The sequence below is a fragment of the Perca fluviatilis genome, chromosome 10 (genome assembly GCF_010015445.1).
Source record: "Perca fluviatilis chromosome 10, GENO_Pfluv_1.0, whole genome shotgun sequence".
NCBI classification, from domain to species: Eukaryota; Metazoa; Chordata; class Actinopteri; order Perciformes; family Percidae; genus Perca; species Perca fluviatilis.
This window is the reverse complement of record NC_053121.1, coordinates 25,886,312-25,913,697: the sequence shown is the minus strand read 5'-3', so window position 1 is coordinate 25,913,697 and position 27,386 is coordinate 25,886,312. Positions and strand designations below refer to the sequence as shown.

General features: G+C 39.6%; 1 protein-coding gene across 1 annotated transcript in view; it reads left to right on the top strand.

Annotated features, from left to right (window-relative positions):
- diaph2 (diaphanous-related formin 2) overlaps nt 1-27,386 on the top strand; it is a 420,870-nt gene that overhangs the window by 344,502 nt on the left and 48,982 nt on the right. The window contains 2 exon segments of the mRNA XM_039812941.1: nt 2,569-2,733; nt 12,083-12,218. Of these exon segments, the coding sequence (XP_039668875.1) occupies nt 2,569-2,733; nt 12,083-12,218 (301 nt within the window).

The following is a 27,386-nucleotide window of genomic DNA, read 5'->3' as shown; positions in this document are numbered from 1 at the left end:
GGAAGAGGAAAGACAGAAGGATGAGTCCATCCATCGGGCCCGTGTGTGGGCTTGCTGCTAACCTGGACGGTGCCATTACTAGCTTGCAGGGAGGTAATCCAACCAGCCTACCCTGTCAGTGCTTCTATTCCCTGTCAGCTACACAAAGGCCTTTCCACACATGCACGCTTACATGTCAGCACATGTACAGTATGAACACGAATACATCACACACATACAGGCACATATGAGTGTGTTGTTTATATCCATTTGGAAAAAAGAATGTGAGGTAATAAATTGCCTAGGGACACAGAACAATCCCTGGACCTCAACGTGGACATCTACCAAGATAACAGAACAAACAAACAAACAAACCATTAATACATTGCATCGTAGAAAAACAGAAGAACAATGTCTTTAACTGTTTAGCCATGACAATCACAGGCCACATGCTGTACCACCAGCCTGTTGATGTTGCCAAGGCGACTGCATATGAGCACTATATCTGTACCTGTGATGCTGTGAATAAAAGGCCGCTGCCTTAGTATGTAAGCATAACATATAGAAGCACAGGCTAAATCATGCTTTACTTTATTGTATTTAGTATCAGTTAAATATACATAAAAATCCATTGCACGGTTCACACACTGACAATAAAAGCATTCATGTTCATGTCTGGTCATGCAAATGCCTCTATCAGCCATTTAGAATTAGAGACACGGAACCACTGACCAACGCATGCAATTCATTTACTGAATTTGGAAATTGGGTGCACAAGTGTCCAAAACACAAAGATATTGGCTCAAAAACCATATTGTTGCAATTTGGGTTTTATAGTCTGACCAAATGAGTTGTAAACCTTTTAAGAAATCATTTGTAAACCATCAATAAACAATATTTGGATGGTTATTATAAAGTTGCAACTGATGACTACAATACCTTGTTAACGGTAAATACTTTGTAAAGCATCTATAAATATTATTTAGATAGCTATTATGAGTGCACAAATTATATTTATTTATTTATTTTATAAATCACTAAAAAAGATTTAATGGGGCCAATTTAATGTTACTTGATGCTTTATAAACCACTTATTAATAAATAATTAATTATTCTAAGCATTAGTTGCAACTTTAATAATAGCCATACAAATAAAATAATAGATTTATAAAGAACAATTATTAATTATTAATTATTTTTATAATTATTAATTATTTATTTATTAATTATTGACAAAGTTTTAACGATCTATCTAAAGTTATAAACTATTTTTTTTATATTACACTAAACGTATGATAAAATAACAAATTATAACATTAGTAAACAAATAATCATTTAATTGTTTAACATTAAAATAACTATTAATTAAAGTTTAATTAACTATCAATTTACAATTTCTTAATTATAGTTATTATAAAATTGTTCCCCAGCATTCCATAAAAAAAAAATAGGTCCAACAGGAAAAGAAACAGAAATGGCCAGTCGATCCCACAGGTTGTAATCAAACTCATAGGTTAATCAAACTTCTTTGTAAGAGAAAACAAAAGGCAGGTGGCAACTTTGACGTAACATATTTAATGACGTTGTGCAAACACACAGTTTTCCCGTACAACAAGGAATTATTAGCGACATTACAGCTGTGCACGCTTTGTGTCCTATTACGCTTTGTGGACCTATTTATAGAAATGTTGCCACGTCTTAAGATCTCACTAATTACTTGTAAGAACAATGTCATTGTATTCAATGGAACTTATGGCCAGAGCTATAAAAATAAACCAAATTGAATTCCAAATTATAGTGTTAAGCATTGAGCTATTACAGATATTATAGCTAAACAACTATTGGCTCTATAGAAGGAAGATGAAAATGGTTGAAGCACAGCAGGTGTTGGCCACGATTGCTGATGAATTGTGGGTCTTTTTCTTTTCTTTTTCTTTGTCTGTGTTTGCAAGCATGTACACATATACAGGTTGATGCATATGTGTTTGTGTGTGTTGTGTGAGGTTGTGTCGTATTCATCCCACACAGGGCGTGTGATACTTTAAGTGTCCAAGTACAGTCTCCATGAGGTCAGTGGCTGCTGTGATAATGCTTAACTGATGCCAGCTGTCAATAGCCATTCACCAGGAGAAAAGTGCTCGCCTGTTCAGTAAATTACACAGTGCGACGTGAGCTGTGAGGTTCAAAACAACCTGACCCCACTGTTGTTGGGAGAAACAATAGAACAATGACTGCAATCCACTTTTCCAGCAACCATCTGAGTCACGCTGGTGACTACAAAACACCTTTCCATTACTCCAGGGCTGCAGCTATTAGCGCACCATGCCATTGACTCCAAAGTGAGTCGGAGAGGTTATTGTAATGGCACATTAGATTGTCTATCACCCTTCTTTATACAGTGTTTTGTTTTGTTGACCTTGACATAGATGGGTTTTTTAAATGATGAGCTTTTGAAGTGATCTAACAATGGCTTGTTTTGTCACAGCTGACCATATTTGTGACGTGTCATTATATTGATGATTACAGTAGCTTTAAAGTATGTTTTGTCTATATGTTTTTGTCCTTTTTCCTTGACTCTGTTCTTCTCACGGCTTCTCCAAGCATGCACGGGAGCAGTATGAAAAACTGTCGACGATGCACAAGAACATGCAAAAGCTTTATGAGAGCATAGGCAGCTATTTTGCCTTTGACCCCCACTCGGTCAGTGTGGAGGATTTCTTCGGAGAATTGGCCAACTTCCGCATACTCTTCATGGTGAGTATAAAGTTTATGCTTTGTGCACATGAAAAGTTTAATGTTTACGGTTCCGTCAAAGTAGGCACACACAAACACACACACACACACACACACGCACGCACACAGACTGACAGCGTCCACCACCCACACGTACTTTCATCAGACATTCAGTAGGCCCTTACTGATGGAAAAACCTGTGCAAACATTACAGTGTTGTACTTTTAGCAATAAAATGTTTTGTTTAGAAAAAACAACTGACAGTTGTATTACATTATTTATAGTTATATCTTAAACTTGTATTGGTATTGTTACAGCATGATAAACAGTGTGATTCATATGATTGAGAATATTTTAACTTAAACATACAGACTTAACACACATGGGCTGATTACCTCTTACTTTGTACCACAATAACATTACATTTGAACAATCTTCATCACATCATGTTGCTCGTCACAACCTCTATCTGCAAGGCAGAGTAAAATAAAACTTCTAAGTAAATGTGCCTGGGGAAGTACAGATAACATGCAGCCTCACTTCCCTCCAGGACGACTGGTTATGGAATATAAGTGAAAAAATATGCTATTTTATGTTATGTTCTGTGCCATTATTTTGCTTTGGCCAGTTAGGTTAGGCAGCTCCTCTAAACCTTTAGCTGAGGTGAAGGTCATGTCAGAATTGTATATGTATATAGTTTGTTTATGCTTCAGATTTACAAATTTACATTTTTCATATTTGAACCACAACAGAATATCTAAACTGATAAGAATTTTTATTTTTATATCAGAGATTATGTTTACACTGTGTTTCACTCTGACCAACCCTTGAAGGCCTGTGTTATGACATACCGTATCTGCTCCAGAGCCACAGAAGACATTATACAACTGTAATCTGGAAGTGAGCAATGACAATAGAAATATTTCTCTGTCAGTCATCAGCTGCTAGTTTCAGTTTTGGGGGTGATTTCACTTTCCTCATCTAAAACTGACAGAACGGTTTGGGAGAGTGCACCATATTTTCTGGCCAACTATTTTGGTCTTAATATTCCCTTGGTTTGCCCTGACATCCTTTTTCAGTTTTTCTTTTAAGTTCTTGCACTGTTCTCTGCAAGAATGTAACCGCACTCACCTGCTGTGTGATTTCCTTGCATATGTCATCTTTTTTTAGGTCATAATGCCACTGCATCTGCCAAAGATTTTTTTTTTTCAGGTATCACAGATAAAACCTCTTTTTTTGTCACCAAAGTTTTTCTTTTTCCTTTCCTTCAATGCCATCGGAGTGTGGAAGGTTATGAATATAGGTCTTGTGAAGACAACCATAAGTGGAGGCTGCTGTATAAACGGATAATCAATAAAAATATAATAAAACACAATCGTAATAATACACAGTACGTCTTCATAAGAGAAGTTATAATTGCTCACAAATAATGTACATTAAAAACACTTGCCCTCATATCTTCTCACTGTAACTACATTATGGTCTGTTATAAACCATTTATTAAATGTCTATATACCACTTACATGTGCAGTATCTTAACTTAAGGGAGGCTTAAAGTGCATAATGTAAAATATTACCCTATTCTCTTGCCAAAAAATGTGTTACAGAGGAGTTCTTTTTTGTTTTATTCAAGATAATTTAGGTCTAATCAACGTGCTGGATCTGGCACGTGTTTTAAATCTGTATTTATATCATATGAAGATGATACAAAAGGTCACAAATGAGACTCTTTGATTTTAAAACACATTGTGTTAATGCAGAAGTAAATAAATGTATTCATTATGATATAAGTAGTATAGATAGAAGCTGACTGTGCATTTTTAATTGAACTTTATTTAAAAATATATAGATGTTTAAAGAAAAGAACAGTGAATATGTACAACAAATTAACATTTCTTCTCTTAAAAGGAGTAGGAAGAAACATCATTTTTATCTACTCGTACCCGTATTCTATATCTAATCCATTAATACTCAATCAACTATATGCACCAGCATCCATTCCCACAACTAAACCAATGTTTGTCCTCTATATAATTTACTACCCAACTAAGAATCTGAAAAAGAAAAAAAGGAAACCAATAACAACAGCATTACATTAGTGTGCTTTACATTCCCCTTCCTCATTTCTTTACCTCGCAAAAAAAACTTTTAACCTGTCTTTTAAACTGTATGATATTTTATTTTAACTTTGTTTCATTTCTATCCCCAGTCCTTTCCACAAAACCACCCCACAAACTGATGTGCACATACTTTTAAGATTGGAGTGAACACAAATTTTCATCTTATGTTAGAAACCGAGACTGTGCTCCCCTGAAAAACATAACAATAAACTATCTATATCGTCGTAGGACTTGTTGTATAACCCCCCTCATTCCAGGAACATTTTTTTTTTTTTATATTGCCAGGAAGTAAATTATGTTTTGCTTTGTATATTGTTTGTGCAGTCATAAATGCCACCAGGTCCCTGAATTTCAATGCATCTGACTTAAAAAACAACAACATATTGTTTTTGCTTTTCCACCTACTGTACATCCATACAGTAAAATTGTTCACTGTCATTTACCTGAGCATACTGAGTTTCAGATGCTTAAACCTGGAGAAGATAACTTAAGAGTGGATACTTGTGAACCTTGTCTTCCCTACCAGCACTGATTAAGAAACATCTAGCACTGACTTGGGAGCTGTAAGAAAATGAAAAGGTTTTAAACAGATTAAAATCTATTATTTGAAAGTAGCTCAGAATAGGAGGATCTATAATGTCAGTGCCTTACTGATGAAATAATGTATTCCATAAACACTTCACCTTAAACACTATAACACAATTTACAGTGTTGGTTATATGAAACATTTACATTTTTGTCAAATCCCTACAATAAACGTAGAAAGAGAACACACAAGTGAAAAAAGTTGGAACAACTGAGGAACATGTGGAATATTAATTTACTGTGGATCAAAGTAAAACTCAACATTCCTTCTGCTTCTTGCTAGTGTTATAGAAATAAAATATGGTTACTTAGAGCAGTGAATTAAGGACAGGGCAAAGCAGATTAGTTGTTAAAGAGGTAATATTAACGACAAGGTAAACACCACGTCATCTCAGAACAAACCAGGAGTTCCTTTGTACTTGAGTAGCCAAGTCTGTTAAACATTTATCAAGTGTCTTTGCTTCTCCACCTTCTACAGTCTAGCCATCCCTCCTGGCACCGCCCCAAAAATCCCTGGTGTCAGGATGATGACATGGTGTCCAGAAGGCATGCTCTCCGTTTTCACAATCCATTAATGTGAATAGCAAGGTCCCCTTGTCTGAATCCTTCTCTTCTCTTTACTCTGATCCCCATCTGAAACCGACTTTTCATTCCCACTGATCAAAGTGCACCAACACACAACACAACGCTCCCTCAAGGATTTCAGAGTTGCATATCTCTAAAAGAGGCATCCACCCAAGAAAATAAATTATTCTCTCAAGCAAATAGCTGCATATGAATATTTTATTACTGGTTTAAACTTCCCTGCTATGGATAAGGGGAGGGAACTGAGTGGGATAAAGTTTTGTGGTTGAAATTGGGAGGAGTGCTGGTTAGAAGTTAATGTATTCATATAAAAACAATCCTTTAATCACCATATTCTTCAGATATTATTTATAGTGTGTGGCTCCTCAGCTCTGCTGACAGAAAGGCTAATCCCATCTGCTTGCAGAGCACAAGGAATCAATGGTTGTTTCTACTTGAACGTTGTTTTTTTATTTTCTTACCCTGTGAAAAAAAACTGAGCTAGCTCCTTTACAGCATCCTCCTCCTTTTTTTCAGTGACAAATTTTAGGGAGATGTCTGCTCGTTATTTATCTTTGACAGTGTCGACCTACATCAACCATTACTAATTTGTTACAAATGGAAATTCTAGTGACTTCTTGGCAGCTAATAATTTAGAGAAGATCATTGAATTTAACTTCTGAATATGCCTGGTGTGCCTCGGACTTTTATTGCAATATTGAGACATTGAGTTGTTTGACTGAGACAGAACATCTTCGCTAACTTCTGTCTTTGTTGCATTGCCCTGTGTAATGCATTCACAGCACAAAGCATCTGCAGTATTAAAGAATCCCATTGCAATACAGTCACCCTAAATTGCTTTTACTAAAAAGCTAGGGCTTAATGCACCCGACCGACATGAGGCATTTGAGTAAACGCATTGACAGACAGTCCTCACAGAACTGAATGTAACTGATAAGAGAATCCATTAACTCTATTTTCCTTCTGTTTCATTCTCTTTCTCTCCCTTACTCCCGTCCTATTCTCTTTTTTTTTTCTCCGGCCAATGGAATATTATTTGATTTCAGCACACGAAGAAAGTATTCGAAGAGTCCAACAATTTGTTAATTTAATGCTGCTGCCATATTCTGAAATAGAGTATGAGTGAAATGCAATCGCAGGGTCTGCATGTGTAATCCTGACCAGGAGCATGGGGGATGAGGATTTTTCCATTAATGAGTTATCAAAGCGCAGCAGATGGGCTGGGATGAACAGTCTTCCTTGTTAATTGAGTGACTTTCTAAAAAGACCCAAAGACCCAGACTGAATTCGCAAAGTAGCAAGATAGAGCATCTATGAGATTAGAATGATTATTTGTGTGTGTGTGGCTGCGTGTGCGGGTGTATCCGTCCACTTTGGAGCCCATGTGATATTTCTAAAGCTTGCTAATTCCTTCACAATATGACAAATTATCATAATCATGGTGATAATGCTGAAGATGATGCTCTGGCTGTGGAACTCCCCCCACCTTCTTGCTGAATCACTGTCATGTTTCTTCAGTATTTTCACTCAGACCAGCATGACACAGTCATAAACGTCATTGCGCCAGATTTTGGAGGTCACCTATCAATATGGGAATACATCTATACCGCAGAGCAGAAGTCTCACAATCTGTAACCTATAACTTCTTGAAGCCATTTTCCCCCACATCCTGGCACACAGTGTAACAGATGGCTAATAAACACATTTGCTGCTTAAAGCCCAGGCGCTGTAGTGTTTGTAAAATTCAAATGAGATATAGCAGTGACACTCTGTGTGAGATCACTGGTGCAAGTTGAGCAGTTGGAAATACTCATTGCTCCCTCATGGCAAACTTGTATGCATGAGAGGGAAGCCATGCTGTGGGAGATGTATCGTGTTGTGCAGGGTCAAGGAAGAACAGCAAACACATTTCATGAATTATTAAAAGAACAGACCTGGAAAGGGAAAATGCTGCCTGGCCCTTGTTGGTGGATTGGACCTCTGGGTTGTACAGCATTCAGTTTTTACGGCCAGTTATAGATAGAGGAGTACTTATAATCTCTATCTTAGACACACCGGAGGCCATGAGAAAAAGTTAAGTTTATGTCACACTTATGGCCTCTGGTGTGTCTAAGACGAACAGGCTTTCGTGCTCATAAAGCCTGAATGTGTCGGCTCAATCGTGATGTTATCAATCCCACCTGGCAATAAGATGAAACCGCACATTGTGTTTTGTATTTTACCTTAAGATTCTTACCTGAGCAATATGTATACAGTACCTGCAACGCATTTTCCTACTTTACATCTGAGGGGTTCAGGGCACAACGGCTGTCATAGACATGAACTCTGGACTTCAGGCTTTCAGTGTTTCATGTAAGTATTATTAGGTAGAACAAGGACACAAAGGACACTGTCTATAATGGGAGATAATCATGGTGGGGGGACGGGGGGGGTGGAGGAGGATCTGTTGGACTATTGGGTTATTTTGAGGTGCTGCACTTTACTTCTAACTTGGTCTTTTTATTGTATCTTTTCTTCAATTCCTTATACTGTTTTTTCCCTGTCTCTTTTTAATTGGATTATTTATTTTGCTAACAAAATCCTCTGCCTTACAGTATTATTAGCCATTAGTAAAAACAAAGTGGGTCTTAATGTTTTTCTTTCTGCTTCCCAACATTTCTTATACTTGAAGCAAAAATGTCAGCCTTGGTAACTAAGGCACATTAATAATAACAGTTAAAACCACACTGAAGTTAAGTACTTAGTTCCAAGTTCTATTTACTAAAGAAGGCCATGCGATATGATCAAAATCTATCTAAAACCTTGTAAGTGATTATTGTGTTTATTGTATAAATTTCCATGCTCTGATTTACACAGCTGTATGTGTTAAAACTAAATATTTGACATAAACAATGATAATACATACAATTTATTTGAATAAACCCTGCTGCGCCCAGGTGTCCCTGTGAGTGGGAGTTAATGTGTGTCTCGTTTATATATTTTTACCTAAAGGTATTGTAGGTTTTCATTTGAAAAATAATTAAGCTCACGTTGGGTTGCACTATAACTATAGTGATGATCTTCAACAAGGGACATATGACTTAGGGCCCTATTTTAACGATCTGAAACGCATGTATCAAACGTGAAACGCAAGTAGCTTTGTGGGCGGATCTCGGGCGCTGTTGCTATTTTACCGGCGGGATAAATGACTCTTGCGCCTGACGCAAATCTAAAATGGGTTGGTCTGAAGTAGCTAGGTGTGGTTTGGGCGTAACGTGCAATAAACCAATCAGAGCGTCATCTCACATTCCCTTTAAGAGCAGGCACGCTTGTTCCATGGCGGATTGCTATTATGACGGCGGATTTGCCTGGCGCACGCCAGAGGGAGCTGTCCGGGATGCGGCAAAGTAATAAATGCCCCGTCTTGACCGGGTGGCGATGTTGCTGCGGGCTCTCAGGCGCATCTCCTCAAGTCTGGAGAGGATTGCTGCAGCCATGGAGCGTGGGCCTCCAAACGCACCACCTGCTCCTGTTGTGCCCCTTCCTCCTCCCCCCACTCCATCTCCATCCACCCACTCCATCAGGAGCGCATCGCGCATTGCCACTCCCGGACCCTCAAGTGTCCAATCCCACCATTTTCAGTAATATTTTTCCTTGTAATTATGTATGGTTTGCAAAAATGGGAACTGCTGCGTCCGTGTAGATGAGAGAAGCAAAGTGTATGCGCATTGTGCACATACTACATTATGGCCAAGCATGCGCCCCTAAAATAGCATCTGAATAACGCGCCACTGACTTTAGACTAACACCACTGACTTTAGACTAACACCACTGACTTCAGACCAGGTTTTTCATGGTCTGTGGCAGAATTGTTTTCTGAAACTGCAAAATATCACCAGGGAACGTTTGCGCCTGAACATGCCTCCTCTTTTCGCTGAACCGCCCCCGGGAGCGCAAATACATTCCCTAATTTACCGACGTGCGTCTGTGGAGGGAAAAGTCCGCTGTGCATCGGGTGCAAAATAGGAATGATACATGGTGTACAAAGGCAATTGCGCTGAGTGCAAGATAGGGCCCTTAGTGTGAGTCCAAAAACAACTTGTTTCCATGGTCACCTCAAATCATATTGTAATTGAGTAAATGATAGTTCTCAAAAGACAAAACAAGATGCATGGGACTTTTTCTTAACACATTTTTCAACATTATACAGAATATTTGAGAGGAACCAGACCTTTTGTCTCATGTCATGGGGTTTCAATGTGGTTCTCTGCACTGAAGATTAATTTTGAACACAACATACTGTATGCATATCTCTCGAACACATCTCATGAGGATTGTTTATCTCTTGTATGTCCTCCTACAATGTACAGAGTTGGCAAGGAAATGAGACCAGATACAATCAGTTGTTGCCAACAGCAAAATAGAGGCTGTCAAAGAGAATGGTAAAGGGAAAAATAAGAGATCAGTGAAAACATATTTGTTGCTATGGCAATTAGTAGTGCTGTGTGATTAGAGCAACATAATTGCATTGCATAATCATGTTTACAGTCAGAATTAGTTGTTTGTTTAAAATAAGTTTTGCCAGCAGGATTTTGTTTGTAATCTGCATAATTTTATCTTATCTGATGCTGTAGTTGTTGAGCAATGCAGTGATATTACTTCCAAAATGAATTGAGTCCTGTCAGTGAATGAGGACAGAAATCAATTTGATTCGTGCTGCCAGCGCTGCCCATCACTTAAACAAAATGCACAAGTTAACTGTTTCATTTCTGAATGTACAGCACAGCTGTCATCCACTCTAATTCAGAACAACAGCAAAGTGCACACAGTCGATAGCCCTTTCAGAGTGTAACTGTATCATTTACATAACCTCGATGTGGTGATAAAATGTAGGTGGATTTTTGAGTGCTTATCGGCTTGAAGCAGCTGACGAAGCAAAACATCTCACAATGTTTTCATAATGCACATGATACAAAAACACACTCAGTCCGTATTATTCTGCTCTCTCTCTCTCTCTCTCTCTCTCTCTCTCTCTCTCTCTCTCTCTTTCTTTCTCTCATTGCCCTTGTCATCTAACAAGGAGACAGTGACAATGAGGGCTCGTGTCCTTGGATATGGAGCAAAGCTCTACTATTGACTGGCATCATGAGCTGCTCTTTCCTTGTTCCTTCCCCACAATCCCTGTAATCCCTCTGTCTTAGCTGCCAACACGGCACACACATCAGGACCACAGGGGCATTAGATGGGGGGGCCTACTGTCGCCACTTATTATATCAGTGCACAGACAGTGCCATGCCTTAACTTACTGAGACACACACACACACACACACACGCATGCATATATAAGGGGGGACACCACCGATGAGCAGAAGCACAAAGGGGCCAATGGACAGCATGTTCACACAGGGATATATGCATGCATACACATGCGGTATGACTTCTCACCGCACCCATGATGGGTTCTGCCACAGGCCTGGGATGAGAGAACATTTTGTTGTCTCCAAAGGTCACATGTTTGCATCTTACTCTCTGTTGGCAAAAGAACAAACTGACACATTTGTAAAGGCTGAATCCGTACCGTTGATTATCTCTCTTTTTCTGACTCCTTCCTGACATTTTAGCCGGTCACGAAGGAGGAGAAGGATGATATCTCTGTCTCTGTCCTCAGAGACTGGCACGTTGCTGCTACACTTTAATTTTCTCGTGCAATGGCTCCCCCATATTGTGAAAGTACTAGCATGGTGCATGTGTGATGATCATCTAGCCTTTTTAGGACCATATTGATGTATTATTGACAACGAATCAGCTCTGTCTGTCTGAAAATATGTAAAGCAGTTCAGAGTCCTTGCAGACAAATATGCTTGTATTAAAGAAACCATACACAAGGCATGATATATTGTTTATTCCAGCAGCTTATCTTTAACTATCAAACCCTTCTCTGAATAAGAATTTGCTGATGGCATGCTGCCGCTTCTGAACACTATACAGTATTAGATTCTGATTGTATCTGTGTGTGTGTGTGTGTGTGTGTGTGTGTGTGTGTGTGTGTGTGTGTGTGTGTGTGTGTGTGTGTGTGTGTGTGTGTGTGTGTGCCTCATCAGGAAGCAGTGAAGGAGAACCACAAGAAGAAGGAGATGGAGGAGAAGATCAAGAGAGCCAAGCTGGCGAAGGAGAAAGCAGAGCGGGAGAAGCAGGAGCGCCAGCAGAAGAAGAAGCAGCTGATTGACATGAACAAAGGTATGCCACTTCTCCCTGCGCCACCGCAGAAACAGAGACATGGAGGCAGGTGGGGAGTAAGGACGAGGAGAACAGGAGGATAGAAAGGGGGTTTCATGGAATTGTGCCTAACACAGATTTGAACTCTGAAGGAAGAGGATAATATGTCGGAGTGGGGGGAGTCATCTTTTTTAGCTATACTTACTCCCATAGCAAATGCAATGCTTCCAAACAACAGACAGATTATGCTACTTTTAGCTTGTTTTTTTCCCCATGGTACATTTGCTCACATAGAAAGAAACATTCTTTCCTGCAGTAATATGCACATGTATTTCTAAACATTTAACACATGTAAAGTCATGGTGTTTTAATTCTCGAGTAGTGAAAGTTATTGGAATATTGTCATTGATATTTACAAAGACTTTGTTTAAGTCCTTATAGAACTGGCAGTGGCACGCAATATGTAGGTCACATGTGTGGACAGGAAGCTGTGGTCAACTTAAAAAAAACTTAGATTGCACTTCCAACACGATAATGCAGTTGTTATTTGTTTTAACATGTTCAAGCAACACAACAGAAAAGTTATCATTCCTCCAGTCTGACACTGTTTGCGGGCAGCGTGCTATATTTATTGTTGTGAATCATTGGAATTACTCTATTGTCCTTCAGCGATGCCAGTAAACCGTGTATTGATCAGTGTACAGTAAGTTGCAGTTGTTCAGACATGAAAAAGGAGAGTGACTGAGCTGGATGCCTGTGTCTAGTTATGCCAATGACATTGAGAAAGAATTTCAAGCCTGAAGGGCTTTTGTCCATTTCTTTGACAAACGGACTGGGATTTCCACAGTTCACCAGCGTCTAAATGTCATCGTCCGCCAAGGACCTCACTGGAGCTCAACCACATTGGGAAATGTGACAAGACAGTCTTCAGTATGCCACAAACTCTCCAAGATAATTGATGCATGCTGCAGCTTTTTCTTTTTTCTTTTTTTCCCTGAGCAGTGACCTCTTTGAAAGCTTCACTTTTAATAATCCAACATCGCTGAGCTTAAGGAGTCTGTCTACCCCTCTCTCTCATGCTGGCTAACCAGATGGAGAAGGGTCGAGAAGTAGGTATGATATTAAATATTTCTGCCAGAGCAGATTTTGATCTCAGTTTCTGAATGCCATAATATGACTCGCATGAATAAAACATGAGGATGACATGGGTAACGTTGCCTGCAGCCTTGGAGATAGTGGGGATTGTCCTCCACACCATCACCTAGCTTGTTGGACTGTCGCGATCACAATGACCTTGGTGGTTATGAAATACATACATTTTTAAATTCAAGATGTGCTAAACCCAGGCTGCTTTTTACTGTCAAGGTTCTTACCTGCATTGACTACACACTTTCATTAAACCTTGAATAGTAGGGGTGCAAGATATATCGACTCAATATTGTTATCACAATATCACGTTGCGCAATATTATATTTGGGGGTGCAAGATATATCGACTAAATATCGTTATTGCAATATATCGAAAGTGTCGCAAAAAGTAAGCAATATTTTTTTTATCCGTTGGTTGTGTGGCTTAGTTGTGTTTGATTTAGAGCCCACTTGAAACGCTATAATGATCATGTTTCATTGGCCAGTTACCGTGCCACATGTTAGTGCATGTCAGTGCATGGGTCCACTACATTGACAAACTCTATGGAACGTACCATGTGACGTATGTTCATATTTCGACAGAGTGACAGTATAAGTGAAGAGATAGATAGTGACAACAAAACGGAACGAATCAGAGAAGAGAAAGAAAAGTTGTGTCCTGTTCTCTTTATTTATATATTTTATACTGTACAACCAGTAAAACATGTCCTATTCTGTAGACATGGTCCTTATTTATTTATTCATGTTGTACCAGTCCAATATGTCAGTTGAAATAAACCTTGTGTTATAAGAAAACTTGTTTAATTTGTTATGAATCTATTCTGATGCATTTTCCTGTAACTTTTGTAATTTTACATATGTTTAAAAATATTGAAATTAATATATCGCAATATTCATAATCAATATCGCAGTATCACATTTTGTCAATATTGTGCAACCCTACTATGTACTAATTTGAGATGCAGTCAGAGAAAGGACAATCAAATGCAGAGCTCTTTAAATGGATCCTGTGAATGGTAATCTGAATTTGAGCCAGTAGCAGGTTGGACGTTACAGCAGCTTGGTGTTTTGCTCTTGTATATTCTTTCCATTACTCTTTAAGCTGTTTGGTTGGAACACACATAGCAGGATAGTCAGTGTTTTCGTGTTGCACATCTTTCTTTTACTTGCCTCTACTCCTCTCCAGTTGACAGGGTTGAGACTCTTGGCTTTTCTCTCCCATTCTTTTCTAAAATTCTATGTGTGCTTCAGATATTTTGAGTTAGTTATTTGAGGAGCCTTTTCACATCAATATTTCACGCTGAGCGTCAGTAAGGTAGTGTTCGGCACAAAGAGGCCTTGTTAATTCCTCTTACCATTGTTACAAGGCTAAGCTAACCTGGGCTTGTAACACAAAGGAACACAGCTACTAAAGGCTAACGTAGCCAGTAACATTAATCCTCCTGTCTCCTTTTCCCTGCATGTTGCGTTTAACGTGAGAATGAGATTAAACTCGCCTGGATGAGTGTGTCTTTCCTACTTCTAGAGGGGTTGTGCTGTGTTAAACTAACTCACCCAGACACTGCATGGTTTCGCGTCTGAAGATAGCTGCTTGTTTGGTGACCACGCCGTCGCTCCAGGTCCGCTGCCCTGCGTGCTCCGTCGCTGTCCTCGCCTTGCTAGCCCCGCTCTTCCTTGTTGTTGTAGTTTTTAGTGTATTTATAAAAGTTGTGTTGTAGGAAAACAAGAATAGTCTTTCAGCGTCTTTGTCTTCAATAGCGTTCTTCGTGTGGTAAGTGTGTGGTTTGCAGCTGTCAGCGTGCCGTTTCCGTGATTGTCTCCAGCTGCAGCGGCTACGTTTTCAGCGTCACGCAAACACGCCCCCTCATGTGACGTGTCAGCACTTTCCCTATCAGCTAACTACTCAAAAAACACTAAACTGAATGAAATGAATCGTGTCCAAACATTTTCCACATTAATTTAGCATTTGAAAGGCTAAAAGGCTAATGGATGCACTAAAATAGATCTCCAGTTTAATATACCTATTGGTGTCTTTATTTTGATCCTAAACTTGGTTTTATAGATAGATAGATAGATAGATAGATAGATAGATAGATAGATAGATAGATAGATAGATAGATATAGATAGATAGATGGATATGTTTGTTGACCTGAATATAGTAGATTTTTATGTGTATAAATCCATTAGCCTGAACAGATGGAGGAAACATATGGCCATTGTGTTATGAGAATTATGTACAGGTCAATATCTCTTTAATGGATTTACTGATTTACTCATTTTATTGCTTAAAAGACTGTTAGATGGATCATGCTGTTGTGTTTAATGCAATTTCAAGAGGCTATTTTTGAGAAGGGATAGATTTTATGTAATTTCACAAATTGCGACCTAATCCTCTTCGCTTGCAAATGATTAACAATGAAATGCATATTTAATGAGAGTTTAATTCATTCAGCTTTTGCCAGGATGGCACCAGGGTGGGGGATGGGAAACCGACAAATGCGTTTAGGAAACGGATTATTAAAAAATTTCTTAGTTGATAAAACTTCAGCATATACCCTCTGCAAGTGCATTTGTATGTGCACTTCTTCAACAAGCATGATTGTTAGATGAGACAAGTGCAGAGCTAAACGTGTTTTCCTTGTGAAGTATTAGAAATCCTAATGTAGGAAATTGCTTATGAAATCATTACCCAGTCACCCCATTTGTTTTAATTTGCTTTAAGTGGATTTCCATATTCTCTTGAATTGACCAGATGTTCAACATTTACCAAATTGTTTTACTTCACTGAATATAACTGTTAAACACTGTAGAATAAACCCAACTAATTCTTCTGTCTAAAACAGAGTAACATGGTTCAACACAGCAGGATATTTCTTTTTTTATTGTGGCATATGAAACAATGTCGCAAGCAGCATGCTGAGTGTGTCAAGAGCCGGAGCATGGTAGAGCATCTGGACTTTGTTTCTCTAAGGCATTTGTGAGGAGTAGCAAGTCCCTCTGGCCACCTACTCGGCTGGCATCACTGGGGTCAGTGCTCCCGTCTGGGGCAAGTGTCTGCACCCACATGTCAACTGTGTACCCCAGTCAAATCCACTAAGCTTTGAATAGAGCCGGAAAGCGCACATGCTGCTTTGAGCAAAATGCATCTTGGCATAAGGCACATAAGAATAAACAAACAACCAGGACAAAAAAACATTATTTGAGCATTTTATTTAGTCCAGGCATTTCTCACAGGTACCACAGATAAATAGTGAAGAACTTTGGGTTTAACATGTTTACTGTCAACTTTTCTCAGACTTACTTTATACGGTATAGTTTTCAGTATGTGAATAGTTGTAGTAGCTTGTGTAACAGCCCCCTTCACCATATTAACCTCTGAAAAACGTTTTTATTGCCAACCTGAGGAATATCAAGTTTAGGACCAGATTGGCTGTAGCCTACAAGTTTTACAACACATTTTATGGGTGTACCAACTGTCTGCTATCTTACTTGACTAAACACATTATATGTAATCCAACTGGATTTATGTATTTTTAAATGACATCATTTTCTAAACTAATCTTACATGTCAAAATATGATTATTTGATTGGAAAACAAACTTTTGTAACAAACTATGTAAAATGAATTATTAAAACAGTCCTAGACAGTATTATTGAAACACTAAAACACATTAAGAGGCTCCACAGATGCTGTTTTTATGATTAGGTTTTACCTGCAAAGTGATCATTTTTTACTGTATGAATTAGAGCCCACTCAGCCGCTTCAATCCATTGTTGCAACAGCTTGCAAACACCAGCAGAATGCAGACCCATACATTGGGTTGCTCTGAGGGAATATTATAGTGGAAAAATAGGTTTTGTGTTTGGGTTAATATAAATATTAAACACACATTATTATCGCCCTTAATGCGGTTGTCTTTCTTCACACAACAGCTGGAAGTTGTGTATACCTCATACTCTTTCACTGTTTAAAAATGAGCCCATTAGTAGAAATCCTAGCTCTTATTATGTTAAACTTCTCAAAGGGACCCAGTCACAGATATTTAAAAATAACAAATAAATGTACAGTATGTAATGGAAGACCCTGCTTGCAGTGTATGGGTTGTTTTTCATTGTAAGTGAATCCTTAAATCGTGTTTCTTTTTCCATTTTAATACATTTTACAATTATTTTTGCGTCTTCCTTTCCTCACCAAAAGCTTTTTTTTTGTGCTGCTGATAGTCGTCTATCTGGCATTTTTCCCGTTCAGCAAAGGCCTGCTAGAATGAGGTCTCCATGTCTCTATGATTCTCTGCAGAGAGCAGTTGGCATGTTGACAATGATGGGCCTGCAGCTTCTATTTATGCATCCTCCTTGTCAACCTTTCACACTTTGAGGATGAAGTGGTGTATGTTTACATAAATAAAAGTGGGCTCCTCTCAAAAACGCATTCCGTTCACTAAATACAAATACTTAATACAAGCAAAATAAGTTAGTGTAGGCTTTGACTGCATTTCCGACTACAGTGCCTGTAGTTACATTTTTGTGTACATTTCAGTATTATCCAGAATTTTAAATGTAAATTTAAGAAGATCGATGTGTAACATTTGTTAGATAATACGTATTTAAGATCCCGAACATAGAAACCAAGATTCACTATTCTTAGAGGCTAATGGAGTTTATTAATTTATCTATAAAGCTAACATGTCTTCATCTGAGTGTATTTTCTCTTTTTCCTGTGTTTTCTCCTGTTTGTGCATTTTCCTGAAAGATAGAGTTGTGGAAGTAATTGTTTTTCTTTTGTTTACCAAAGCACATTTTTTCAAATTCAGGTGTCTATTAGTGTGGCATGCTAAACTAAATTGACATATTTCTGTGCAGCTGTCTGACTGGCTGTGGCTGGCGTAGCCCTGTCAGGAATGACAGTGGCAGAGATGTGGATTGATGGCTTAGTGTGACACTGACAGCTGCCGGTAGGCCAGTGCATACCTGCGTTGCAGCCATGCCAGCTAGGTGATCATAGACAAGCGCTGACAGGCGGAGGTGGGGTGGACAGGGTTGCTCTCTAAGTTTGCATAGTGTCTCCACAGCATAGCCGACATGGCAAACAATATCACCAGGGGAGATAGCCTTAAAGAGACATGAAGGTCAGAAACCTAAGTAGATAAAAGAAATGTTTCTTAGAAGACTCACCATTCCCGCGTAGCTTAGGAAATGAAGCTAGTATTAGGAAGCTAAAGCTGACCTTCATGTTTTCTACAGAATATAACGAACGAGGACAGACCTTTCTAGAACATAATGATGATATATGGCACAATGCCTCTACATTTGCTGCCTGTGTATTCCCCAAAGTGTCATTTCTTTGTCATGCTACTGATGGCTTCCTTGTCTGGTTATATATTTGTAGTATCTGATGAGTTATAAGAATGAGGGATATTTTACTACATCTGCATATGGATGCTGCAGCAGTGGAATGCCAAACTCTGAACAAATTGCTTCTTCTTTTTTTTTGTCCTGGCATTTGAGCTGTGTCGATCCAGAGTGCAAGATGTGCAAGGCATGCTCTGAAACTCCCGAGTATAGATTGGTGAATTCCATCATTACCTTGAAAGACGGGAACAAGGGCACCAGGATTATCTGCTGTCATACACACATTCTAATAAATAACAGCATATTAGTTTGTGCTATATCTCCAGTCGAAATCGGAATCTGCCTCAAGGCGATGATGCCGCACAGAATATGGCTGACTGCATCTCAACTAAGGCCCGTAAAGAGCAAGCAGCATGAATAGAAACATGTAGAAAGGAGAGTTATTCACAAACAAATGACATTCAAGGATTAAATCTGATTGACTGACAAAATGACGTTTCGTAAGTGAAGGTAATACAATAAAATACTTATCCAATACTCATCCTCCCAGATTAGGACATTTCCAATGCATTTCCATAAATAAATGTCAGCATGAAGAAAACGAGCCTGGCTTCATAGGTAGCCTTTTAATAATATATCTTAAATACCATAGGTCATTAGCAACTAAAAGCAACACCAGGGAATATTCTCTTTCACATTTTTGTCAGTCTTCCTCATGCAGTAAATTGTCAAGTTGAATTTGTATTGTTTCACATTTTTTATCTTGTGACACTTTCTTTTGTATCGAGAGAAAGACAAAGAACACTAATTAAATTGCAGCTTAAAGCTTTTAATCGCTTTTATCTTTTATCTTTAACTTAATTTAGTTAAGGTCACAATTGAGGAAGTGAGATATGCATCAGATATCTCTACCTTTCCGGTTTTCTCTCTGTTATTCCCTCCGAGTCTGCGTGTCTCTCTTTTTGTGTCTCACACTCACTATACTCATCCTGCCATGTTCTTTTTTCTCATCCCATTGCTTTTGTAAATGTTCTCCTTTTTCTTGGTGAAATCAGCTCAGGCACAGTTGAATCTCATTAATTTGTGGGTGGTTCAAGTGTCTGATCATTTCCCCTCCCAAATCTGGACCTCACTAGTCACTTTACAGTCAATCAAACCTAATTACCCTCACTACAAAGACCATCAAATCCCATTGTCAAATCCATTTAGCTTCCCCAGACAGCACCGCCTTTCAGTGATGCAAACAGCCCATGTGTGGTTTGGTTCAGATGTTATAATGATCAGGATTCCAAAACTCAAATGTGCCACTCGTGTAAAATTGGTAATCTACACTGCCCTGGTTGGATGAAACCCAAAAATATGTATAGCATCTCAGTATACTTCCACATGCCAAAACCTCTTTACATCCCTTCCATTTTAATAACCTGATGCATTTAACACTCACATATGCTAAATGTCTGTAAAGTTGCAATGCCCTGCCATACACATACACACAACTGTGATCAGAGCCTGTGATGTGGCATGGCATTAACAGATCATGGCCGTTGTTGTCCATAGCAGCACAGTAAAAGGTGTTAAAAGGTTTGAGGTTCACCCAAACTGCAATAGAAATGGCTGTCACCCGCAACCCTTCATCTAACTAGCTCACTGCGACTGCATCCTCTGTTGACAATACCTCCCTTGCAATATTTAAAACCAATCCACTGACAAAAAAAACTAACACTGAAATTGTCCTTGAAGTAACCTAGTCACAAGCGGTCCATCACTAACCTTGAGAATTAAGGATTCACTTCCTGTTGCTGCGTCACAACAAAAATGATAACAGTATAATAAAAAACTTTATTTATATAACACCTTTTCAAGACAAGGTCCTTTACAGAGTAAAAACAACAAACAGAATAAGTGTTAATCATAAAAAATAGGAACAATAGCACCATCAATAAAACAATAAGTAAAATAGGCAAAAATATATAAAACATAGTAATAAAACATAATTCAAATCAAACTGAATAGAAGCCTTCTAGTGCTTAGCATGTTAAAACTAATTTTAATGTGAAGTAGCAGAAAAACGTGTGATTGCATTAAAGCTCCTGTGTAGGATTTGAAAATTCCTCCCAGTGGTCTTATTTAAAAAGACACTGTGCTAGGTAGCAATGCTCATTAAAGCACCAATCCCCTTCTAAGGATTCAACCTGAGGAAACTAGAATGAAAGTTAAATTATCAACACAGACTACACCAACTTTCACTGGGATTGTCTTTTTTTCCTACAAACAAAAACAGATTGTATGCTAACAGAAGGATTTGAAAGACGCTATAACACTATAATAATAGTTGCAGATTTCACAACTGCTCTGATATCATGGCAAAGAGCAGATCAGAAAACATAGACACTGGAATCTATTAGATGATGTAACAAAAAAAGAGAAACTCCAAACCAGAGCTACTCTTTACTCAGGTGATCCAATACTACTGAAAGTTGAACACAGTGAGCCTTATAGAAGTTGGGCTTTCTATCTAGTCGCCTGTAAGACCACACATTTTGATCAGCGTTTATCTCCTGGTGTGAGGCAACTGTGAAAATGCATATGTTTTATGGTCTACCATATTGCAGCTAAATTTAGCAGTACCTAGCCTATGGAAAAGTGGCGCTAGGGGTCTACTCTGCTGTGATGACCAGCTTCTGTGGCCCTGCTGGCACCCTGACATGTTGACCCCATGTGGCTTAGAGAAAGTGTGTCAACTTAACATCTGTCAGTGCTGGGTTGGAGCTCTCCCTTGTGTGTTGGTGGTGTTACTGGGCAGTTAGTAACTAGCCAGGAGCAGTGGATAGATGGTGATAGCAATATGGTAACTGGGGGGGGGGGTAGTAGAAGTAAATTATAGCAGAGGAAGCAGAGTGTGGTGACTACTACATTGCAAGCATCTCTCTTCTCCCCCCCCCCCACCCTCCCCTTCCCATCTCCCAACCTCCCCTCCCTACTGTTTCTCACTTGGGGCCTGGCAGCATCCATCCAGATGGAGGGTTTATTTTTGTTTTTGTTTGTTTACTTATTCATGCATCCAGCTATTCGGGGCATCGCAGGGGCTTTCGTTCCACCACAGAATGCAAATCGCCACGGCGGCTAATCCACTTTCATCTTTCCCTTGTCGACATCCAACTTCTCTCCACGTTTCCTCCTAGTCTCTTGCAGTCAGGACATCTCTATTTCTTTTAGGGTATGGGATCAGGCCTGCGGTGACCAGGCCAGCCCAGCTCCAACACTTGTCTCTACTACATGCATGTCAAGCACAATACACCTCTCACCTCCCACCCACCTTTCCCTTCTTCAAGACATTCTTCCCTCTCTCCACATTTTCCCTTCCTCTCTCCCCCCTGACCCTGGCGCCACACAGGGGCTTATATCAAGAGGAAAGTAGAAGCTACGCTGCCATTCCCCCTGGAATGGAGGGTTGTGGGAGCATCCTTAATTGAGTTAGGGAGGACATGAGTGGGTTTGCTCATCAAGTTGTTACAGTGAAACAATCCATATGAATGAGCAAGCAAATCTGTCTTTTTTATTAGCCATCTTACCCTTCCTTTCTCCTTTTTCATCCTCTCTTTTTCACTGAAGTAGACTAGTCACATGCACACACACACACACACACACACACACACACACACACACACACACACACACACACACACACACACACACACACACACACACACACACACACACACCACATTAAACAAATTACAAAATAAAGACCTTTATTAGAGGCTTTTGTCAGAGTTGGGTGGTTGGACAGCAGGGAGATGGAAAAATGGGGAAAGAGTGAAAAACAAAGGAAAGACATCTAACAGGTGCATGACTTCTGTCCTTTGGGCACATGTGTTCTCTGTGGCAGTAATGGTCTCTGCTTGCCTGGGTCTTAGAAGCTGCTGGGACTGCAGGTAAAGAGGGCGCAGGGAGTGGAGGGGGTGACTCCACTCAGTAAATTAGTAAACAGCAGAGCGGTAAGAGGAGAGGGATATTGAGTAATGCAGGTGGTTGTGTATGTCTAGGTGGCTGAGCCTGAATTCAGATGTAAAAGTAACACAAAACCACGTGCATACAAGTGAGAGTAGAGAGAGGGAGGCAAGATTAAAAGAAAGTGTGGTTGATGCCTCTCCACCTGGCCATAACGCAATACTCCCCTCCCTCCACCGAGGCCTTTGTTTCACGGCTAATGGTCCGGGTTAATTGCACAGGTGACTCTCTGTGGGGGAACAGATGGACTCAAATGTGTTCAAAAACAATCCGCAGCAAGCAAAAAAAAAATAAAATGGGAACAACTTGTTCCTCTCCTTTTCATTCTTTCTTTTCTTTCTCATCTTCTCTACTGGAGTCATGGAGGGCGACTGGGGTGAGGTTAAACTCTGACTGTGTTCCTCTCTCACAGTGGTTTCAATTCATCAAGCACAAGGCCTGTAAGCACTCATTAGATCTCATTACAGTGCAAATTAGACTCAGGGATTGGCTACTGGAAGGATAGTGGATAGTAGTAGAAAATAGACATCTCTGCCATGCCCGGTATTCCTCATGTCAAACACTTCAATTTGTTTATATAGAGGAGAGTGCTAGGCTTATATAAATACAGAGGATATGTAGCTGTGATTGATTAAAATATGTGACTTTGACAAATGTCATTATTTTGTATGCTTACGCTGTTATTTATCTTTTCAATTAACATGCCACTGTTGCTACCAGTTTAACTCGTGGCATAAAGGATGTCATAATTTGCCATTATATTAGAAACCCACACGTACCAGACAAAAGCTTTTTAGAATTCTATGATTTATTTGTCTCTCTTTTCCCCCATGAATCATGAAGGCTGCATGTGAGCCATCAGAAATTGAAGTCTCAATCGATCCACTGTGTTTTTTCTCCCCTGCACAACATGCAGGAGATGACAGATAGCAAATTGAATTTATGAACACGCTTTGTTGACACTGCTGCATAATTATAGGAATGCAATGCCTTTGGTGTTTGAAAAAAAGCCCAGCATTTCATTCAAATACATGCAAGGTTTTCTGCTTGAATGATTGAGTGAAAGGCTTTGTCACGTTTTTGAGGCGACAGCTGTTCTTTTACTCTGTAGTTATATACATATTCTGATTGTTGTAGATGGCTGATTTTAATTGGCAGAAATAAACAAATGAGATGTCAGGTTTTGCATAATTTAAGCTTGTTTGTTTGATTCCTAATTGGTTCCTTGACTGAGGTTTAAGAGTTTGTATGGAGGCTTTCGATGATGCATTGGTTTTTCTGAAAGTCTTGGCTAGAGTCCTGTGTCTCCTCTAACTGATCTTGCCATGAGCAGCCATGGGTATAGGTCATCCTGCTGACATTAGTCGTAGTAGACTCTCTGTCTGTCTCTCTCTAACTATCTTTTCATCCCTCACTGTCTTTGTCAAACTCATTTGTCAGCTGAGAAATCTGCCCCATAAATTTAGGTTAGTTAAGTGGAGCCAATAGTCTTGCAAATATACAACATGCATTTGTATCACTAAAAATTTGTAGGCAGGTTTGTTAAGTGTAGGTGAGGGTCTGTGTGCCTGTGCTTGCATACTGCAGTGTAAGTTATAGAAATAATTAAATGTCACCGGGCTCAGGCCGTCAAGTAGCCAGGAAGGTGTTTTATGGCCTTGTGTCATGGCTTGCTCCACTTGTCTCTCTCAATAACCCACTCCGCCACATACACTTCCCTTTTCTTCCTAGCTGCCATTCTGCGCTGTCTTTCTCTCATCTTTCTACCTGTATTATGCCTCTTCCCTCATTCTCTCCCTTTACATGTTTCTTCCTCAATCGTAGCACTTACAATATCTGTGCTTACGCTTTTCCTAGCCCTCCCTTTACTCCCTCCCAACTGTTGACACTTGACTTTGTGTTCAGCTCCTGTGATTGGTGAATAGTACATCGCAGCCGCTTTCTTTCACTTTTACTGTAGGTACTTTTTTTTTCTTCTGGAAAAGCAAATCTGATGTGTGAATTTTTTGTGCCAATCCTGCTGAGAGCACATTGCTCTTGTCATCCCTTTTAATTAGAAAATGTGATAGTGCCGCTTGTAAATATATTGTGAGCCAATCCCCAGGGCTCACTGTTACATTTGGCACTGGAAAGACATGGAACAGGTACACCATCTCTCTCTGGGAGGTAGAGTTTCACAGAGCTTTATTTCTGCTCTTAAAGGTTTAGCTGTTTAAGAAAGTACGTAAAAGTGCAAAAGCACCAACCATGTTCCACACTTCCACAAGCTTTAATAAGATCATTAAAAGACCCCGGGGCTGTCTGTTGGGGTGCCCAGCAAGGTGTTTCATAACTGGAAGGGTTTGTCAATGTCTTGGGTCTTAGCCCATCTTAACCCATTTAGAAAGCAATTTCCTGTGAGCAGAGGGGATCTTTCCTCTTCAGAAAGATCTTTGGGCATAAAAGGTTAGCTTTTCTGTAATTCCTCCGCATGCAATCTACCACTGCTGCTAATGAGAAGCGGATGAATATTTGCCCTAGGTTTAACAGCTCAAAATAAGACAAGAGTGAATCGTAGGAACGAGGCAGAAATGTCTGCTAAAGTGGGCAATGTTACAATAAGTGATGAAAAACGTTTGCCCTGGGGATTACTGGAATAAGTGTAGTCAAATAATATTCAGTTTTATTTCTTTTTCTAATAAGGGCTTACCTTGTCATGGTGAAATATATACACACAAATGCATATATATGTTAAAAGTCTGAAGGCTCATTTGTGACAATTTCTTGTTAAGAGTAAGGCTGCTCAAGTTTAAGCTGTGGGACATAGTTAATTGAGCACTGTAGGGTGACTGGGGAGTATGTTTCCCATTTTTGTCATTTTGGTTCTTTGTGTCTGCAGTCCTCCCGCTGAACCTCAGTCTACTAGGGCTCCCAAGTCCTGGCCATTACAAATGATGAATTGTGCTACAGTTAAGCTGGAAGTAGGACAAATTGATCAAAGTGTCAGGTGCCCCCTGTGATGTCTAGGTCTCCAAGAAGAAGCTGTCAAAAAGTTTCTTGTGCCAAGGTGGTTGTAGATACATGTTTACCTGCCACTTAACACTTTATTCTGTCAGACTCACAATGTGTCCTTGCTAGCCTACATAAGAAGAAGTAGTAGCTAAAGATCTTGGGAGTTGATACAGTTAGTAGCTGCAAGTTGTTCACCATATTGTTCTTTAGGTCCACAGCAGACAAAACCCATGCTCCCCCTTTTAAACCAATGAGCTTGCTATCTGAGGTGTAGTGCTGCAATTTGAGATAAGCACTACTTGGCTCGGTTTTGGTTTTGTTCTGATAAAGCTGGTCTAATTAAGCTTGATTTAATCGGAATTGCTTTTAAGCACAGCACACAGCCGGAACAGATACTTTGATTTCAAAGTAGCCCTTGGGAAGGACTTGAGGAAGAAAGAGAAGGAATGAGAGCAAAATTAGTTTGAGTACGAGTTAAGAGTTGCATTTTTTTAAATTTATAAAAGACATGTTTCTATTCTTAGTTGTGCTATCTTCTTTTACTTGCATGACTGCTTGCAGGTTGGGTGGTTTGTTGCTGGAGGAGGAGAGGAAAACGTGCATTTCTCTGGTAATGGCAAAATATGTGCCATTTCCTTAAATTAATCGTGTAGCATTGAGTGTCAACGTGTTTTGTTCATAAATTCAATTTGCCTGAGTGTCGTGTCTCTTTGAGCACACGCAAGTTACAAAAGATTGATCACCCCAGTGTCTGGAAAAGTGCTGTGTGCAGTTGTCTCCACTTATTTTCGAATGTTTCCCTTCAGCTATAGCTGTAAGCGCAGTAGAGAAACAAGATGCCTGGACCCTGATGGTAAACATTGGGGATGAGCTAGTTCACTCATGTATGCAAAGGAATTGATGGCCAAGTCTCCAGCTCCACAATAAGTCACCCTAATGATCCTAGTTTAAAATAATGTCTGTTCTGGACCAGAATGATAAAAAGGGTGCCCCTCTGACTCATTAGTATTGGGGCGTAAAGATAGATGACCCAGATATAGAATCCAAGCTTATTTTTGAACCCTGTTTTCATTGAGCAGTATGCTGCATGTGCACAGCCTGGGCACAACATTTCATGCTGTTGGCCTCATAGCATTTTAAGTGTATCCTACCTGTCTCTTCAGCCATGCCAACTGCCAGTTCTCTAGTTTCATGGATCCACACGACAGTTGGAATGGTGGGCTGGGGGGATGTTTTTCGCAGTCCGGACCCGGTGTCATTGACTGAACAGTGATAGAGCACCCGGGTATTGAGCGGCTCCATACTAAATCTTTGTAAAGAGCACTTAGCTCCCATGCGTTAGCCACAGAAAGAATATCTGTCAATGACCATCAGTGGATGCTTTCATCCTGAGGCTCCTCTGCCTGTATTAGTTGCTTAGCTCTATATATATTTTTCCTCCTCCCCAGCTGTAAAAGAAAAAGGACAGGCCTGAGTGACAGGCCTCTGTCTCACTCATACAGTCCATAAAAACCTTGTTTATTTCTCACTCTGCTCGCCTTTAGTGAGAGGGCATCCATTGCTTTCACACCAGAATACTTAGAATTAGACCTTGAAGCAGTACGTAAAAAGGTGTGTGCTTAGGCCTGTACCTGTACAGACCCATATGCATGTGTTATTTTATACTTTATCCTGTTTTAATGTATGTTT